At 33.7% G+C, this 20,271-nt stretch overlaps 3 protein-coding genes and 1 long non-coding RNA gene across 6 annotated transcripts; 2 read left to right on the top strand and 2 right to left on the bottom strand.

Annotated features, from left to right (window-relative positions):
* The first annotated feature begins 336 nt into the window (after positions 1–336).
* LOC140991045 (protein OPI10 homolog) lies at positions 337–2,548 on the top strand. 3 transcript variants are annotated; one of them, XM_073460954.1, is made up of 2 exons: positions 337–1,068; positions 1,636–1,653. In XM_073460954.1, the coding sequence occupies exon 1, from the start codon at positions 490–492 to the stop codon at positions 1,054–1,056; it is 567 nt and encodes a 188-aa protein (XP_073317055.1). In that variant the 5' UTR covers positions 337–489; the 3' UTR covers positions 1,057–1,068; positions 1,636–1,653. The 3 variants fall into 3 exon arrangements, with proteins under 3 accessions (XP_073317055.1, XP_073317053.1, XP_073317052.1); XM_073460952.1 differs by lacking the exon at positions 1,636–1,653 and adding an exon at positions 1,783–2,548 and having other exon boundaries at positions 338–1,068; XM_073460951.1 differs by lacking the exon at positions 1,636–1,653 and adding an exon at positions 1,758–2,548 and having other exon boundaries at positions 338–1,068.
* A 3,085-nt stretch (positions 2,549–5,633) lies between these two features.
* Positions 5,634–6,986, bottom strand: LOC140990827 (uncharacterized). Its single transcript, XR_012177721.1, has 2 exons — positions 6,852–6,986; positions 5,634–5,819 (listed from the first exon to the last, which is right to left on the bottom strand). It is a non-coding gene; the product is annotated as an uncharacterized lncRNA (long non-coding RNA).
* On the top strand, positions 6,881–9,468 carry LOC140990826 (uncharacterized). Its single transcript, XM_073460647.1, has 6 exons — positions 6,881–7,096; positions 7,661–7,716; positions 7,838–7,916; positions 8,010–8,148; positions 8,229–8,342; positions 8,924–9,468. Exons 1-6 carry the CDS (start codon positions 6,930–6,932, stop codon positions 9,113–9,115), a joined length of 747 nt encoding a protein of 248 aa, XP_073316748.1. The 5' UTR covers positions 6,881–6,929; the 3' UTR covers positions 9,116–9,468.
* A 1,598-nt stretch (positions 9,469–11,066) lies between these two features.
* On the bottom strand, positions 11,067–14,381 carry LOC140991040 (putative late blight resistance protein homolog R1A-3). Its single transcript, XM_073460946.1, has 2 exons — positions 13,314–14,381; positions 11,067–13,036 (listed from the first exon to the last, which is right to left on the bottom strand). Exons 1-2 carry the CDS (start codon positions 14,273–14,275, stop codon positions 11,266–11,268), a joined length of 2,733 nt encoding a protein of 910 aa, XP_073317047.1. The 5' UTR covers positions 14,276–14,381; the 3' UTR covers positions 11,067–11,265.
* Positions 14,382–20,271: the final 5,890 nt, after the last annotated feature.

Genomic DNA, 20,271 nt, shown 5'->3' with positions numbered 1-20,271 from the left:
TTCGGCGGAGGAGGGAAAAACCCTTCAAGTTTGAAGCTATTGAGTGATAAGTTTGTATTCATAGCATAAAAGAAAATTGTAAGATCTAAGACACAAGGAAATAAACTTACAATCCATAATTCCCAAGCCAAATAACATTTGAATCCCGCTCCTGTGTCGTAGGACTTGTAGCTCGGCGGTCCACCGGGTCGGTTTCTTTATCATTCCAGTTTCGAGTTTCGAGTGTAAGAAAAAAAATATTGTGTTAAATGTTTAACTGATAGAATTGTAATTACCATTTTCCACCAACAAAAAGCACTATTTTTTTTAATTTAAGTCCGAGATTACTTTAAATTTTTCTTAAAACTGAAGGCTTGCGATATTTGATTTATCCATTTTCAGCTGGAATTTTCGGGATTCTTCTGGAAAAACCAAAAAAGTGTTCTTTAAAACCTTCGAAACGTTTGCTAATCACGCACGTCGAGTGTAGCAGTAGAAGGGGAATCGATAATGTTCGGAGTGGTGTTCCCGAATCGAAGCTTCCCTCTCGACATCTCCACGTTCCAGCAAATCGACGCAACCCATTGGCTGCTCGATATGAACCATTTCGTCGGCGAATCCTACGATTCCATCCGAGAAATCTGCATATTCTTGCTGAACAATTTCACCCTCCCTCCAGACAAGGCTCTGGCCTTGTACATCCAGTCCCCCGGCTCCCCTTTTGTCTTCTGTGGAGCCCTCACCCTCGCACGCCCCTCTGCAGTCCTCTCACTATCCTGGCCGGATCCAGCCCAGCTTCAAATTATGGCCCCAGATGCCCCGCCTCTTTCGGCTAACATCGGGGTGTCGGTGGAGGATATTGCTTCACTGCCCTCGCTGGATGTGGCCGCTGAACGGAAGATTGAGCGGCTGGCTTTGAAAGTTGGGGAGAATCTGTTCAATTTCATGCAGTCGTTTTGTGGGGTAGATGGGTCGAAGCTGGTGGTGCCTATGGACATCATGGACCGATGGTTCAAGAAGTTCCAGGAGCGTGCCAAGCGTGATCCAGAGTATTTGAAAGGGTTTGCCTTTCAGTAACAGTTATTTGAGGTATAAAGAGGAATTATTTCTTGAGTATGTGTTTTATTAGATTGCCTCATGTATAATGAATCATGGTTTTGATCCATGTTCTGATTTTACACGCTTTGAATATCAAAAGATCCTATTTCGTGGTCTTTTTCATTTAGCTTCTTGTAAGTTCTTCTGCCAAGATAGTGAGTTACTTGGGTTTCTGCCTTGTGATTTTCTGATTGTTTATGGCTATTCGTTCCCTTTGTTATCACATATTTGTTGGGATCGATTTATGAATTTAGTTGGAGTGACTTTATCCTTTTTGTGTTTTTATCCATCAATCACTATTCTGGCTTGGGAATGAATATACTGTAGTGCTTCATGGAGATGGTATATTGGGTTCGTTGTTTTTCTTGTGTTATGGCTCAGAAATGGGAGTGAAGCCTGTGGAATGTGGTGATAGACTTTCAGTGCTGTGTGTTTTCCTTATGTGGTTATAAAGATCGTGTTTTCGTTCTGTATGTTTCTTTGTTAATCAAGAGAGTATATGAGGTGACACGGTTAGATTGTTTTTTTTTATATCATCTACAGTTGGATTGTTTGTAGCTACAATTGTTGTATAATGCCATTGGTGGGACACAATGGCATCTTCCCCAATTCTTTCTTGGAGTTCTAAGAGACACCAAAAGTTCTATTGATATCTTGTTATGGTTAAAATCGTGTTTCAGTTATGTTCTGTCTTTGTTAATCAAGAGAATTGCTGAGGCAGCACAGTTGGATTGCAAGAAGTTCCATCCGGCCGCTACTCATACTGGACTGTTGGATTTTATTTGTTTGTGTAACTACAATGGTTGCATTTGGTGGGACGTAATGGCATTGTTTCCCAATCATCCCTTGGGGTTCTTGGAGACCCCAAAAGTTTTGTTAATAGCTTGTTCTGGTTAAAATCATGTTTCATTTATGTGTTTCTTTGTTAGTGAAGCTGACTTTTTGAGGCCGTACAATTGGATTGTTTCTGTAGATACAATGGTTGTATAACTAATGTGTTTGGCGGGACACAGTGACATTCTTCCCCATTTCTTTCTTAAGTTCTCTTCCCATTTCTTTCTTAAGTTCTAAGAGACGCCAAAAGTTTTATTGATATCCTGGTAAGGTTCAAATCAAATATCAGTTTTGTTATTTCTTTGTTAACCGACAGAGTTTACAAAGGTGGCACGATTGGATTGTTTGTTTGGCTACAATGCTTGTGTAACTTATGCATTTGGTTGAACATGTCACTTAACTCACCAGGGCATTCTTACCCAACTCTTTCTTGGAGGCATGGTAAGAGTAAAGAGTTCTATCGATATCTTGTTATTGAGACTGTTGTGTTATCTTAAATATGTGTTGAAGCATGAACACCTGTATGTTTGGTCCTATCGATGGTATGTTTTGTTTTTCATACAGAAAATTAGGCTGAAAAGGTCACAGTTCGTACAACTTGGAGCTGATGCTCCAACGACACCTTGAGGTTGCTTATTGTTGTCTAGGATTTTACTGATTGATGATTAAAAAACTTGTAATTAATATTGCTAATTGAAAACTTGAAATTTTTATTTTTTATTTTATCTCGGTTCCAAATATTATAAAATATTTGTGAGCTATTGGAAATATTATTATAAATATAATGATAAGATAATAAAGTCTGTCAAACAAAATAACTTAAGCTTGAATTTATTATAAAGAGTTGGTCTCTTGTGAGACGGTCTCACGAATCTTTATATGTCGATATTCACAATAAAAAGTAATACTCTTAGCATAAAAATTAATATTTTTTCATGGATGACCCAACTAAGAGATCCGTATCACAAAATACGACCCGTGAGAGCGTTTCACACAAGTTTTTGTCTCTTATAAAATAGACGTGTTCGATCCAAGTATTCGAACTTATGAAAGCAGTTTGTCATCTCGGGTCACATGTCTAGAGTAAAACAACGTTCCAGATATCGACTAAATTATTTGAATTTATTCTTTTTTTGTACTTGCAATCATTGAAATAATGTTTTGGTACCACGTCTAGTTGGGTCTTGGTTGAATAACTTTTTTGAGGGCCACATTTGAACTACCCTAATTGGCCTACCTGTGTGTTTGTCTAGAAAAGTGTGCGGTTGTGCAAAAACATATGTGGTTGCTATGATGTGTATTTGATCTCACAGAATGTTGTTTGTTGCTTCGGTCGATCATTCTTATTGTCCAATCAATACCTCTTTTGAGTGTTACAGTGCCCGTTTTATCTCTCCTTCACAAAGTTATGTCCGGTTGGCCGAAACTTTTTGCTAGACCGATTTGAGCTAGACCAGTGACCATGTCAAGTCGGGCCTTGTCTTTCCTTTAGCCAAGTTGATATGATTGTCATATTTCATGTTTTATTGTGTTATTTTTAATATATTTTGGCATGAATTCGTGTGTCAAGTTCGTATTTCATTTATATTTATTGTTAAATGTTGCATATGAAAATGACTCCTACATTTATTTAGTGATTTGCAAGAAAGTTGATGAAAATTATGAAAATTTAGGAGATTTAATGAAGTGGAACATAAGAAGTTGCGTTAGGGCTGTCATTCTTAATCGCCCTAGCGTGAGTACATGAAGTATAAAGAAGCTGGATAGTGTAGGTTGCGCTATGATAATTATTTTTTACCATCCCAGCGCGAAAAAGAAAAACATGATGTGCGCTGATAGAAGATCTCGCGTTAGGGCGGTCACTTTTTACCGTCCCAGTGCGCTTGAGGAATTTGCAAGAACACGGATAATTAATGTCATGCTAGGGCAGTCATTTCTTACCGTTCCAACGCGACAAATTATGGAATTTTTTAAGGATGTAATTTCTTTCCTTCTTTGGTGTATTATTGGACACAATTAGATGCAAGCAGCCCTAATACTCGTAATTTTGGATGGGATTATCATTTTTTTGACTCCACAAGAAAAAGAAGTAGTGAGAAAAACGCTCGGAGTCAAGGAAGCAAGCGCAAAACTTGAGATTTATACGTAGCGTTTTCTTTCTTCTTCATTTCTTTTTGTATTTCTAGTTTAAAAACATTGTTTTATAATTTAATGAAGTCTTCTAGTAGCTAACTTTTCATATTTGTTGATATTTAAAGAGATCCTACTCCGATACATTGTTTTAGTTAATTGAATCTTCTCCTTTTGGTATCCTGCTTGATTATGTTATTGTTTTTTTTTTTTTTTGAATTGCTGAAGCCTAGCTAATTTTTTTATTATTCTATATTGTGCATGATTTTGAGAAAATAATTTGCAATATGAACGAGTAGCATAATTCGTGAATTTACAGTTTGTATATACATATAAAATTGATTACACAATGATAGTAATAGTCCAATAGGTCAAAAGCAAAGAGATTACATAAATCGTGCATGCAATCAATCACCTTTGATAAATAATTAAATAATTTTAATTATTTCATTGTGTTGAATTATTTTAATATAGTTTGAAAGAATGTGTTACTAATTTAGGGAATCTTTGTCAAAAGCATGTGTAATTGTCGAGATTAATCAGTTGAAATAAACGAGAGGTGGGTGAACTAAAATTCTCAACAAATTCTGTCTGACTTGATTTTAATCTACATTTCAAATTGCTTACTTTATTTATTCTTTGAATTATAATTTTACATTGAACGCAATTTACACTCATAACATTTCAAAATATTGTTTATATTATATTATAACTTGATTCATGTATCTGCGATTTATTCGAACATAAAAGATTTAATTTTATTGGAGATTTTCAGTGCAAGAAAAGCTCGATCACAAGTCTTAAAGGGCTTAGAACTCTTAGGTTTGATGTATCACAATCCCCTATGTTTAGCCTTATTCTCATAAGATACACTCTAGTGTGTTTGAATTTTATGTTCATCTTGTTCATATACTGTGCTAAATCGGACAAAATCATATTAGATTTGTCTTTGCCCTTTAACGATTGAGTAACTTAGCTCCAAATAGCTTCGATCATGAACTTCAATCGTGTTTGTCATAGCCTATGTCAGTTTTGCTATCGGCCAGCTTTTGCAACTCTTGCATCTTCTCCAAATAAGTTGAAAACTTGTTCCGAGTGTTGAATAACTTTTGGTCCTCATTTAGACTTTTCTAAAACATTCTTAGCTTATTATGATCATTTTCAGTTTCCAACAGGTTTTATATATGAGAGGAAATAGTATGATTTTTTCCTTTCCAATTCTATTAAAAGAAAGACAATCGGTTGCATTTGGTATAGCACTGAATTCCCGGGAATAGTGTCCATACATAATATATTTTCAGAGAGCTTTTGTTTAATGTTTATGTTGCATGATATTTTCAGACAGTCTTTATTCTCTAAAAATCAAATTGCAGGTTTTATTCTTAATTAAATTTATTTTTTTTCTTTTTTTAATTTTTAACTCAGGTATCAAAATAACATAATATCTCATTATTTTTTATAATTATATTTTGATAATTATTTAAATATAAATTAAACACATAACACGTGCGTTGTTGTCTAATATATATTACTTGTCCCGAATGCTATTTGCTACTAAAAAAAGGACAAAATCTAAAACTAAGATTCGGAAGCAACGAACGAATATGCGGTTCGCAGCACATTTCTTCAGGAAGATTCTTTATTCGTCAGTCGCATCTGTTCAATTGCAATTGGACCTATCCATGCCCTAATTTTGACTTTCCTGCAACTAATCAAATTTCTATAAATAGTTTCTTTTCCTCATTTGGCCACAGAATTCCCTTTAATCAGGTAATTTCCTTGTTCTTTGGAGAGTGGGCGAAGGCTTTTTGTTTAGTGATGATTGGGTTTCGATGAAACAGCTTTACTGTAGCGATTATATAATCGTTGATTTCTTCTTATACATTCTTTAATCTTATTAGCTTCAGTTTCTGTATTTTCGTCCTTTTGCATTTGTTTGATGGCAGTATAGTTGTTCATTTTGATACTAGATAGTTGAAAGTTGGGCCTAAATTTGATCTGGTGTGCTATTGAATTGTGGATGGTAGTTCTTTTGATGTTTGGTGCAAAGAGATGGCGGATGTAATTTAATCTGTCTTTTTATTAAATATTTCTTCATATTCCATTGAATGCATGCAAAGGAGGAAGTGAAGATTTGATTTTTGCTAACTGTTAATCAGCTACGAAATCATTTATTGGAATGCGAAGTTGGATAATTTTCTGGTTTCTTTGAATTTCAAACGGGTTATGGCAGAAAAATGTAGCATGGATTAATGACTAAACTAGTCAAATTAATGGAGGCAGATTAGGAGAATGTGTGGATAACAGTAGTGAGAGTGATAAATACTTATGTGCGCCGTCTTGCTTTTGCCTTGCGTTTTAATATTTTGATGTAAAGATTATGTGAAGATTTTGAAGATTGTGGAGTAAAATTTTGGTATGTTGTTTACATGATAATGTTTTCTTAGGAGTGTGAGAGTGGGCAAGGTCAATCTTCTTCAATATTGTTTAGAATTATTATTCATATCTGAAAGGTTTAGAAAATTTTGAATGGGATATATCTATTGATTTTTATATGCTGGGAAGAAAAGAAGTGAACAAAAATGAGATGAAAAATTTTCACATGATTTTTTTTTATCATAATGAATTGAGGAAAATATGATTTTATTTCAGAATTAAATGTATGATGTAGATTTCAATTTTTTTACTAATTATTCAGTTTTTATCATGGCTTTCCACAGCAAGGTTTTAGCCATAAATCGAAATACATGAAATCATTTAAAAGCAATAAGCTTTCTTTTCATACTGTTTATAACTGAATTTGCAGAAACTTGGTGCTTCCTCACTGCTTCATATTGAGGCTCATTATTTCTGGCAATCAGTCAAATTGACTGATTGCCAAGTTTCATATGACTCCCGAGAATGCATTGAAACCTAGCAGGGCCTTAAACGGAGTGCATGGAGTGCATTTGATACCTCACTCACCATTTTCGTTCCAAGAGATAAAACAGGGGGATTTTAATAAGTTATCTCATGGAACTTTCAACTTTTGGGGTGATCCACGGCTAAACATGCAGTGAGTGTAGATTCCATTTCATTTCAAATATAATCTCCACATATTTTACCAATTCACATAAAAGTTTTTAAGAAATTGGAACATGTGGGTTTTGTTACCCTACTTTCCTGATTAAAAGATGAATAGGGTTAGTGACATAATTATTGAAACATATAGGACCGAGTGTTTACTTCACATATGTTTGAGTTGCACCATTATCATCAGCTATAACTTTTGATAAAGTGGCAAGCGCTCGATCTTACAATTGGTATCGGAGCCAATGTCACAGTTTAAAATATTTGAGTTGCACCATTTCCACCAGCTGTAACTTTTGGTATAGTGTCAAGCGCTCGGTCTTACAATTGGTATCAGTGCCAAGTTTACAGGTTCGATTCCCATTGCAACGAGTGTAATTTTTGGGACTGCTTGTTAGTGCAATCGAAACGTGACGTTTAGGCTGAGTTTACGGTTTAAAAAATTTGAATTACACAATTACCACCAGCTTTAGCTTTTGATAAAGAAGCAAACACTCGGTCCTATATGTTTCAATAATTATGTCACTAACCCTAGTCATCTTTTAATCAGGAAAGTTTGGCAGCAACGATCTGCTTGTCTGAGGCCCATCAATTGCTGTCTTAATGGTATTCCAATCACAAAAAAATTGCTTTAAATAAATTTACTTTTTCCTTTCAGTCTGTTTTACCACCTCTTTATCAATTATCCCTTCAATTTCTCTCGTAACTATGTGCTAATTCCTCTCAGGTGACAGGAACCTTGCCGAAAGAGTTGTTAATGTGCTTACTTCACTTCCTTTTATTTTCCTTGGGATCAATGCACCAAGGTGATTACACTAGTTTCCCTTCGACTTGCATTAACAAGTCATAATTTATACACTTTTTTTTCATTCCAATGGTTTGCTTTCATGCTTATGCAGGAAAAACCTTAACTGTAAACTCTATGCCAATTCTTTGATCGGAGTGGGTGTTGCCTCCAGTTTGTATCATGCTTCAAGGGGGAAATTGAGGAAGTATCTAAGATGGGCTGACTACACAATGATAGCCACAGCAACGGTGGTGAGTACAGATTTTTGAATATGATCTCCATGGACCGGTTTCTTATCATTTTTGCTAATGCAACTTGATTCCTTTCGCAGTGCCTGTCAAGAGCACTTCGTGATGAAAACCCCAAGTTGCTGATGGCTGCATCAGCCTTATGTTTACCAGTGCAGCCTTTGATGGTTTCAGCAGTTCACACAGGGCTGATGGAGGTATAATCTGCAACTTTAAGGATTTAATCTATCTAGTTCTAATGTATCGTGCTCATCAAGTTTACAGCATTGTCTTATCCTCTGATTCCTTGAGGCCTGTAATATCAGGGGAGCACTCTCTGATTTATCTACTCTTCATTAGTTTCGAACAGTATTTGCTTCTTCAAAGTTGATTATTTGGTATCCTCGTTCAATTTAGTAATTTTTAGTTGCTGAAGAATATTTTAATTTAGTCTCACCTTGTCATCCTAACTTTTGGTCAATGCCTGATTGATTCTTTTTTTAAATTAATAAATATCAATATTATTGCAGACGATAAATTCCATGACTTATGTTTATCTAGGTTTTGAACTTCATCTGGGTCACTGCTGACTCGAATGGACCTTTCGTTTTGCTATACATGTCAAAAATACACTTTTCTATGAAAATTTTATGGTTCTGGCCTTCACATATAGATATTTATGTATAAGCTGTTCAATTGAGTATCATAGCTTTTTGGTTTTTGGTCCTGACGAACACATTATTTTTTGGAAAAACATGGCACACTGGCAAAATATTTCTGATCATAATTACTTATTCAGGTCGCATTTGCAAAGAGAGCATTTCAAGATCCAGATCTGAGGATGGCCCATAATGTGCATAAGATGTCTTCTTTGTTAGGTGGTGCACTTTTCATTGCAGATGACATATTCACTGAAACTCCATTTCTGCACGCTGGTTGGCATCTTGCAGCTGCTGTTGGAGTTGGCACTTGCAACAAGCTCTTGGAGTAAATAGCAACCGACTCAAATTTATTCTCCGTAACTTGCCGACAATACATGCATCGTCCACACCATAGTGGGGAAGAATTCGTGTCAAACATCTCTGGTTTCAACCATTTTGCCTGTAAACTCAAATGCATAATGTAATATATAGACATGAAGCATTTTTATTATTCTTTCCTTGCTTTAGAGGTATATGATGTATTTTATCTAGCTGTATTATATACCATCCTGAATGGCAATCTGTGTTGCCACATTTTGGAATTATTATTAGTTTTGTTACATGTTTTCATTTCCTTCTATTTTAGTGCATTCGCAGTATTTATAAAAGTAATGAAATTATTTTAATATAACTTTCTTTTTTACACTATTTTTCATTTTCTTACTTGGACAAAACCATTGTAAATATTCTAATATCGAACCAATTGAACATGAAAGCCAAATTAAGCGAGACGCATACATAAATAATTTGGCAAGTGAAAAAAGAGAGCGGTCAGTCGGCACATGGTTGATGACAAACGTCTCGATGCTCAAGCATTTTAGCTTCGATATAAATATTACTATAATTTAATATTTTACTTGACAAAACCAAATATTAAAACTTTCAGATTAACTTTGAGAAATCTGAAAATTTTCTACCAAAAGAATTTTGGCATCATTCATTTCCCATGATGACAAGATGACACAATATGTAAACAAAATCAGATTTCACAGTATTTTATATGTTCTAAATACATGATTTGTGTTTATCAAATAGCGAAAAGAATATTTTATTCTTAATTAATCTTTTTCTTTCATGTAAACTGAAAAACAAGAGTTTTGCATTTATAGATTAATTTGACTTGATCTAATAATAAGATTTATTCTTAAACTTAGTTGACATTATCTAATCTTGGCATTTATTCTCTATGATTTGTTTTTTATATTAATCCAATATCTTAGATTTGAATAGAGTTTTATTTCTAATAAACTTTTGTTTCCGTGTTTGTAAGAATTGGTTTATGGAAAGATAATTAGTTCAATATATGGGGAGTTGTATATACATATACGGAATATTGAGAGAAAAAGGTAGATGACCTTGGAGGCACTTTTACACAGCTGCTGGAGTTTTTTTGAACATGCACAAGTTAAGTATTCGAGATTTTCATGTTGAAAAATTTGAGTGATCGAATACCTTTACGTCGTGTTGCTGATTGGTGTTGAAGATACGTAAAGAATAACACTGACGCAGATTGTTGATCGAAGAGTGTTCTTCTATTATTTGTTTTCTTCGATTTATGCATCTAGTTTTTAGTTTGGTTTATTTTGATGTATTTTAATTCCTTGGAGTGTCAAGGAATTTGGTTTTCTTATTTTCACTAGTATTGTTTTGTGTAAACAATTTACATATTTTCCTAGTGCATTTTTGTCATGAAGCGTTGCAAAAATATTCGTACTTGTGCATAATTTAAATCCGCTTTCTATTTATTAAAGTTATACTTATGTGTCAATAATTAATTTTTGCTGCATGTTGTGAGCTGGTGTTGACAATCTCTCAAATCAAAACATTTACTCCTAATCAAATGCTTCAATTTATGGGAAACCTTAGGTTGTACTTTGGGTATATTTTAAAATAATTGAAATCACCATTACATTCAATTAAATTAATAAATTTACCCAAAATAAATTGATCAAAACAACCAAATTGATTTGAAATAAATCCCTAGTACAACATTAGTGATTTCCTCGTGATGAATTTGGTTGCAATCGATTGTGAAGAGTATAAAATCAAACCAACATTCCCGTGAGAGGTTGTTGTTTCTTGAATAGTAGGGTGTATAGTTTAATGAAGTTCTAAGAAAATTGAAATTCGAATATGAGGCACACAAACCAAATAGATAAATTTCAAGTTATTTTTAAGCCATTATTTCTACGTTACATTTGAGTAGACCTCACATGTATCGATAAATATTCACTCATTAGATAAACACTTCGGCTAGTATCTTGACGTTAACATCTCATTTCTCATTCAACAATCAGTAATCCAAAACAAGTAGATAATTTCTTCAATTGATTACATGATTCTAACTTAAATTAAGCATGCCATTTATGAAGCCAATTCCCATCTCCATTGAATGTAAGATTCAGCTATTTCATTGATCATAGGTAACCGAACCTCATATCTAAAACTTCTTCTTTTTCAGATCTGAAGATGAAGGTATAGAGACAATGTGAACTATAAGGTCATCATTGCCTAGACCTCGTTGTTGCTCTTGTAGTTTCCTCACAGACTCCTCCACATCAAGATTGCATTTCTTGACAGTCAACTTCTTAAGTGTTGTTATATCTCCAATGCTTTCTGGAACCTCTTTCAGTTTGTCACACAATCGAATGATCAACCTCTCGAGGCATGGAAAATGATCACTTTCAACAATCCAATCCTCCAGGTCCATTGATTCCATTTCTAGGTGCTTTAAGCTTGAGAACTCTTCTGTTATTTTCCATTCTCTTCCTATAAAGGATTCTTTCATCAATTTCAACACCTCAAGATTTGGCATGGAAACAACAATGGACATCTTTTCCCATGGAATTCGGGAACCTTTCAAAGTTAACTTTTTAAGATTTTGAGGGAATCTGGAAATATTCGGCTCAAAACCGACCGCACCCAACTCAAAATTCAACTCTTCAAGTTGGTGTAGGTAGACAAGATTGTTGATGTAGAACATTGGCCAGAGTTCAGGTTTGGGCCAAGGGTATTTGACCCTCAATTTCTTTAGATTCGGAAGACCTTCAATCACTTCCGTGGTGAACTCTAAATATGTTACGTGAAGAGTTTTCAAGTTATGTAGAACAGAATAACTTTCACCAAGTTCTTCGCAGTCTGGAACGGGCATGATGACCATGTTGTACACAACAACATGTCTCAACTGTGGCATCTTCCATACCTCCGATGGCATAAACAGGTAGTATATCCGAGAAGTGTATATATCTTTTTTCTTAACGATTATGGTTTCAAGATTCTTGAGTTTGGAGATTGCAGCAGGAATGTAGCATGTTTTGGTGTATTTATAAGTGAAAGCAAGGTACCTCAGATTCACTAGGTTGAGTATTTCATCAGGGAAACCTTTGGACTTTATCTTCAGTCCATCAACCACTCTGAGTAGCAAAAACTTCGAAGTGAACCACGTAAAGCCTATGGTGTAGGGAGAAAAATATACAAGAGAACGGAGAGGTGATTCGTAAATACCATCTGGCAAGGAGTCCACACCGGGGGTATTAATTATCAATCGACGCTGCATATTTGGGATCTCTGCTAAATTATATTTATCAGTATACCCATATCTGTAGTGTTGAAGAAACTTTTCTTCTTGGCCCTTTTGTATGCTAAACTCCCTCAAGACATCATGTATGCTACAAAATCTGATTTTGCCATTGGACCTCTTTTTAGTGACCAAAACAAGACTTCTATTAACAAGATCCTCCAAATACTCCTCTGCTATCTCTTCCAAACTTTTCAATCTTGCCGGTTTTAGAAATCCCTCAGCAACCCATAACTTAACGAGTTTTTTAATGGGTATCATATGATCTTCTGGGAAGACTCCCATATACAGAAAACATGCTTTCAGATGATGAGGAAGATTTTCGTAACTCAACGACAACATGGCGAAGAAATCATCATCGTTTGTAGATATTGCTTCGTTAATATTTTTAGCCACACTATCCCAATAATCTTTTGTCTTATTGGCCTTGAGTAGTCCTGAGATCACCACAATCGTGAGGGGGAGTCCTTTGCAGTTTCTTGCAATGATATTTCCAACTTCTTCTAATTCTAGAGGACATTCTTCTTGTCCATAAACCTTCTCCCGAAGCAAGGTCCAACTTTGATTCTCGTTCAAATATTGCATTTGATGAAGAGTGCTGGAAGAATCAACTGCTGCAGCGACGTCTGACAACCTACAGGGTTCGAGTTTTAGAATAAACGAAATCGGATCCATTATCCAACCTGATTGTGATGAATCTATAAAGGATAAACAACATTGTGAAATGATTATGCATGCCTTGATTTTTACTCTCTTGTTCTAATTGTTAAAAAAAAGGTAAAATAGCCAGGGAAAGACACGAAATAGGCAACTTAAGAGGATCGTTTTTGTATCTTAACCAAAATAATAATAATAAAGAAAGAAAGCAATCCTTTCCAACATCATAAAGACAACAATTTTCAGACACAAACCTTGTAGTGATGATGACACGACTACCATTATTGTCGTCGGGGAATGCTCTTCTTATCCTATCCCAGACTTCACCATGCCACATATCATCCAATACAATTAGATATCTCCTATGTTTCAAACTTTTGTACACAAGTTCAATAAACTCTTCGACAGGTTCCCATTCCTTCGACTTTCCTTCAAGTTCGGTCGAATTTTTGACGCTTTCCTCCCATTTTCTTTTAAGTTCACTCATCTTTTTGACAAGTTCCTCCAATGGTTCTTGCTTGGGAAGGAGACCTTGAAGAATCTTTAGTATATGATATTCTTGAGTAACCGTCAACCAGAAACGAACATCAAAGTGTTTTTCAACGAAAGGATCTTCGTAAACGTTTCTTGCCAAAGTTGTCTTTCCTATTCCTCCAGTCCCAAAAATGGGTATGAAGCGGAGATTCAGCTCGTCATTGGTGACTCGGTCCTTGATCTTAATAAAGTCATCGTTAACTCCAACCATGGCTTCTGGTCCACTTGGTGCGCGTCTTGATGAACCAGAGGCTGATGAAGAAGTGTGCGTACTCGTTGACAAATCTGCTGTGCAGATGCTCTTTACCTTTGTTGCAACTTCCATAATTGAATCAACATATTCTATCAAAGACTCGACATCTCCAATATGTGTGTCCAATATTTGGACCAAAGAATAACGTTCTTCATTGTCTCCCAATCCTGGAAGAACCGTCCCCGTGAGGGTGATGTAGCTTTCGATTAAATCTTCCAACTTGTGGGCAGCATCTCTGATGTCTTTTTCAAAGGAACGAATACTTGGGGCATATTTCTCTGGAAAATCTTCAAGAAAATTTAGCAAACTCTCGACGTTTTGATACAGCGATTCTTTATAGTTTTTGCTACAAAAAAGACTGTCAAATTGATCTTGACACTGGATCTGTTCCAGTGTTCGAGCAAGTGAAACAAGTGCAGCATGTGCCATTTCCAATCTCTATTCGATTTGGTACAAAAACTTTGATTGGTTTTCCGATGAAAGTGCACAACAAATGGCAGAAAGTCTATATTTTACATATGAACAAGATTTCGACCATATGCCACTTAAAATATAGCAAATACTATTAGATGTGACTCCTTCACCTAATACAAGATTTAGCTGTTTCCTGGCAAGTCTATTATACGTCTAGATTTGTTATTATACACAAGTCATCAGGCCACCAATAAAGACCAACAATGTAAAAAAAAATGTTATATTATATGTTTTTCTATCTTAGATATTAATTTGAACAAAAGAAAAGTTGAGAGTTCATACTTAAGGTCGTTAGGTCATAGTTGGAGGCCTCAAAAGAACATCTTGCGTATTATGTGTTGGGTGCAATAATTGTCGCTGCTGGAAAAGCGATCGAACCGTGATGTTTGAGCTGCTGTGCGGTTTAAAAGATTTGAGTTGCACCATTACCACCAGCTATAACTTTTGGTAAAGCGGTAAGCGTTTGGTCCTACAATTGGTATCAGAGCCAAGGTCACGGGTTCGATTCCCATTGATTGCAAGGAGTGCAATTATTGAGATGGAGATTGTTGGGTGCAATAATTGTCCCTGTTGGAAAAGCGATCGAACCGTGGTACTTGAGCTGCTGTGCGGTTTAAAAGATTTGAGTTGTACCATTATCACCAACTATAGCTTTTTGTAAAACGGTAAGCGCTCGGTCCTATATTATGTGTTGAAAATAGTGCAGCCAAGGATTTACAAATATGTATACATATATCGAAATACAGTTGAATACATCTGAAGGATGGCCCGAATTAAATGAATCATCTTGGTCTAAAAAAGTCAACAAATTCGAGATCTATTGATAACATATGGGCCAAAAGATTAACAACAATCAGAAGAAAGAAAAAACTTTATCTGTGAAATAAATCTCCTGATTTGAGATCGGTACGATCATGAAACTGTGTATAGGTGGATAGACTATTTTAAAATTTGACAGAAGATGAAATTGATTTAAGTTTTTAATTGAACTATGTTAGAATATTTTCTATTAACATTAAGTTTTGAGGATTGATAAAATAAACAATATCAAGTTGTTTCAGGTTTCAGTCTTTCATTTTAGTGTAATACATGTTTTTCAAACTGCTGGATTTCTTCAAACCATTTCGGGCTTTCAAGCCTTTCGATCTAGAAATCAAACTAATGAACTCTATATTGAACTTAAGTTACAAGATATCTTTTGACAAGTAATTGGTCCAAACTATTGAATGGAGTTCATAAGTTCAAAAACGTTGTTTTCCAACCATAGCATTGAGAATTCCCAAAAGGATGGTGCATTTTGTGCTGTTCAGATAAAAGTACAATATAGAAAGATTACACATTATTCTACCAAATTATGAAATGACAAGAGGCTACTCTATTCGGACATGGTTTGCCAGCTTTATCAAAGGCATGGACTTAAAGTCAAGAGAGCACTAATGAGAATTTATTGATAAGTACGGAGTATGTCTATATTATTGAAAAACAATATAGATAATTGTTGAAAATGGATTTCGACCGTTGAAGCCTTCTACCATAAATATGTAGTAAATCTCAAATAACAAGACTACCAAATTTATTTCAAATGGTTGAAGCTTTCAAGAAAACAAGAGTTTTATATTTTAAGAATTTTGAGCACACTTAAGTTCTACTTTCTGATTTCTCAACCAAAGATCACTCTTATCATAATATATCAGACCTACAAAGATCAATCTGCGCTATCTCAACTAAGTCAAGTCATTACAAAGATGACTATTGGGTCTTCATTATTATTCATTGTGTTGTTTGGTGAACCGAGGGCTCTTAAACATCTAAGCCCTTGTAAATTGATTACTAAGAGTTTCAGTCTAGGCATTACGATAAGTCCTAACTGAAGAGAGCTGTTACAAGACGTTGTAAAACTAAAATCTTTTAGTGAAAACTTTTATAAGTGGAAGAAGATGTGACGTAGGAGTTTTATCTCCAAACATCCATAAAACTTTTTATGTTCTTTACTCACGCAATTTCACCTCTTTGTTCATTAATATATTCAGACTGTTCTTGCAAATTGCCAACTTTTGTGTTTATCACTAGCCTAACCGGATCTTTTCCGCATTTATTTTATAACAAATGATCCAGTAAGTCTTTTCGTTCAAGAATACCTCTTAACAGCCTGGAAACTGTTAATAAAATTTTAAATATTTCCAAATAAATTTAAAAGTATTTATTCACTCCTCTCTAAACATGTATCCGATCCTAACAAACTAGTAAAAAACACGTGCTTTGTATGTTGAAGTAGATTATTAACACCAACTTAATTATTAGGATATTTTAAAATGATAATAATTTTTCTTGTTTCAAAGTTGTTTAATATATTTTTTGTCTAATATTTTACTAATATGTAAAATTTCTTTCTTTGTTTTAGTTCAAGGATCTTAACATAATCTTTTAGTTGACAAGTAGTTTGAACAATACATCTAACTCCACAGTGTTATCAAATAAATTTTTTTAATAATTTATTCAGTATTCGTCATAATAAATCATTGAAATAGATCATCATAATAAATAAATGAAATAATTCTTAGATTTCTTTACTTTTATCTATTATTTATTATTTAGGGGAAAATAATATTTTTGTTTAATAATTCGTCAAATTTTGCGTTTTGGTTAATTAAGTTTTTAAAGTTGGGTTTTTATACACTAATTTTTAATTTTTGACTATTTTAATTCAGTTGTTGAGGTGTAATTCAACATGTCATGTGGGGATCATGGTCTTGATTTATATTTAATTTTCAGACAATCATGATTAAATCGTGTAAATAACTTAAACGAGCAACATTTTCCTTTTGGGTTTACAGAATTTTCGATGTGACCTCAGTGCAAGTAATCAACCAAAAAATTTAACAAAAACACAACAACAATATACGCTCGAAAATAGATTCATATAATTCATCAACATTTTTGCTAATCATATCCATGTGTCCCTCTTTTGACTCAATTCATCTCAATAGATCAATAACGAAGAAGTCAAGACACAACATGATATGCAACATGCTTAATGTAACTAGTTAACGAATATCTCTTTTATTATTTTTCAAAAATTAAAATCTATTTTTATTTAAAAAATTATATTTCATTTAAAATGAGAAAATAAGAATAAATTTTCAACTCTGACACATTAACTCATACCTAATGCGTGAATACATCAAATAAATCATCCAAGACATGTAATAGCAAACTACATACCAAATATCATTACACCCTCTTATAGACGTCGCAATAAAATAGTTCCACATGTATCTCAATCGAATACTTAAATAACCACAAAAAAATCTTAAGGTCTTTATGAGGAATCCGAATCTATTGCAAAATACTTTATTTCAATTATTCTTACTTGTTTTCTAACAATTATAAACTTTAGCAGTATAGCCTAAAATTCCAAAATTTACAATTTAGATTTTGAAATTCCCAAAACTTGCAAATTACAAAATAAAATCATCAAAATCAACATTTTAGTTAATAAACACATATTTAAAATTAGTTTAAAATTCCCAAATCATCGAAGCTAGTTTAAAATACCGAACTAAAATTTTCAAAATTTGCCTTTTTAAATTCTATTGAATCTAAAGATCCAAATATAGAACTATAAGACATTGTCATAACACACTGCAACGATCCTAAAGCAAAGTAATAAAATCGGTTGGCATTTAATTGTTTCTATAGTTATACTATTTAGATGTGGTTGTATCACCAATCCTATCGAAAATTTTCAGCAATGTTTTATCATAACTGCTTCTAAACACTGTTTTTATTGCTTCAACTTTTAAGATTGCTATAAAAACCACTCTTAGTAAATAATTTTAGCGATGCTTTTTGTTAATCGTTGTTATAAACCACTTCTATTGCTTGAACTTTTAATATTGGTCTGAAAACCACTCTTATTAAATTATTTTAATGAATATTTTTAATAGATAAACCGCTTCTATTGTTAGTCAAATTGCTAATAACAAATTATAGGAGCAAAAAATATAGAAGCAGGGAATGAATACAATCTTGTAAAGACAAAACACTAAACAAAATGAACACACTATTGAAAGTATGAATATCGTGTATAAAAGAACAATAAGAAAACAGTAAATCAAACGAGGCATGTACGAAGTACAATTTTCTTAAACTGATTTGTCTCCTCCGATGGTGCTTCGAGGATCTAGACGAACAACTGTTTCTCAGTATATAATGGCAAAACCTTGCAGCAACTTTGCATGAAATAACTAACCAGCGAACTGAAAACGTACATTCACTTTATCACCAAAATTTAATGGATGCCAAATGAAATACAACAACATGGAATTCAAGAGAATACTTGAGAGAGATCTTGAGTGTTTGAAATTCATTTTTATGTGTATGAAATGAGGAAATAAACACACTATTTATAAGCTTCAAAATACACATCAAAAGTCATGCAAGATTAATTAACCCAATTAATCTTTTAATTAACTCAAGAATTTGGAGAGTCAAAAGACATTCTCACGTTCATGAGACATTATTTTTATTCAAAATTTAAATTTACTTGAAATTTCCAACAATCCCTCACATGGAGGAAAATTTATACAAATCTTGGTGATGAAGTTTTTCAGTTGAGTCCTGCATTTGATAGGCAGGTTTTACCCTTCGAACATTCTCTTTTGAAATATATTTTCTTTACTAGCTGACCAGTAAACATGATGTCCTTGAATTGTTATGTCTTAATCAATTCTCATGATCGTGTGGTTCTGCGAAATGGTCTATAATTGAGCCTAACAATTCCTTCGAAGTGACCTCACTTCTCTCTCACACATGTGATTCTTTGTGATCTACCAAATCAGTACGATTAGGTTGTCCCATTGAACCTAGTTCTTGGAATCTCTAGTCAACATAGATTGGGTTTTCTTCGCATCAATTTATTCCATAGGCATAATCCACATTCCTCTAGACGATTTCGCAACCAACTCTCTGTTTAATCCTTTAGTTTGCGGATTCACTATATTATCTTTTGACTTTACATAATCAACAGAGATAACTTCAGTTGAGAGTAGTTTTCTAATGGTATTGTGTCTACAACGTATATTCATAAACATACCATTACACATATTATTCTGTGTCATTCCAATCGCAGATTGGCTATCACAATGTATACATATAGTCGACATATGTTTTTCTCATCTTGGAACATCTTCTAAGAATTGATGCAATCATTCAGCATCTTGAGTACATTTGTCAAGATCTATAAACTCAAATTTTATCGTGGATCTGGCTATTACAGTTTGTTTAAAAGATTTTCATGCAATTGTTGCACCTCCTAAAGTGAACACAAATCCACTTGTAGATTTGGAGTTTTTCATATCAGATATCCAGTTTGCATCACTTTATTCTTCAATAAAAGCAAGATATCTGATATAGATCAATGCATGATCACGAGTGTACCTTAAGTATCTTAGGAATCTGACAACCAAGGATAATGATTCCTAACAACCACCACTGAAATCCATCACAAATGCTCGCACAATGTCCTTGAGTGTCTGAATGTTCCTCTCTGATTGACCATCTGTTTGTGGGTGATAGGCAGTACTCATGCCCAATTTTGAACCCAAAACTGATTGCCAACTATTCCAAAACTTAGTGGGGTGTATTCAATTCATAGTTTTGATGAATTTTGATGACTTTTTCAAATGATAGACTTTTATGAATTTGATATATTTTTATTGACTTTTAACTAATTTCACAGATTTATAAACAGATTTATGTAGATTCATGTAGACTTTTTTNTCATAGCTTACATATTAATTGAAAATGCTAAAAAGAATTTAAAAAATCACGGTTGTTGCAAGGCTATTCAATTATTAAGAATTAAGCGACATTTTTTGGATCATCTTTTATTATTATTGAATATTACATTAATTTGTATAAATCATAAATTAAAAATCACAAAATCAATT

This window comes from Primulina huaijiensis, chromosome 13 (assembly GCF_012295235.1).
Source record: "Primulina huaijiensis isolate GDHJ02 chromosome 13, ASM1229523v2, whole genome shotgun sequence".
NCBI classification, from domain to species: Eukaryota; Viridiplantae; Streptophyta; class Magnoliopsida; order Lamiales; family Gesneriaceae; genus Primulina; species Primulina huaijiensis.
The sequence above is the reverse complement of the archived record's forward strand: the minus strand, read 5'-3'. Positions and strand labels throughout refer to the sequence as shown.

Coding starts and splice junctions, on each gene's coding strand:
- LOC140990826 (XM_073460647.1), top strand. CDS start 6,930: ATGACTCCCGAGAATGCATTGAAACCTAGCAGGGCCTTAAACGGAGTG. Junction 7,717..7,837: donor CATCAATTGCTGTCTTAATG/GTATTCCAATCA, acceptor AATTCCTCTCAG/GTGACAGGAACCTTGCCGAA. Junction 8,149..8,228: donor TGATAGCCACAGCAACGGTG/GTGAGTACAGAT, acceptor TTCCTTTCGCAG/TGCCTGTCAAGAGCACTTCG.
- LOC140991040 (XM_073460946.1), bottom strand. CDS start 14,275: ATGGCACATGCTGCACTTGTTTCACTTGCTCGAACACTGGAACAGATC. Junction 13,037..13,313: donor CGTGTCATCATCACTACAAG/GTTTGTGTCTGA, acceptor CGAACCCTGTAG/GTTGTCAGACGTCGCTGCAG.
- LOC140991045 (XM_073460952.1), top strand. CDS start 490: ATGTTCGGAGTGGTGTTCCCGAATCGAAGCTTCCCTCTCGACATCTCC.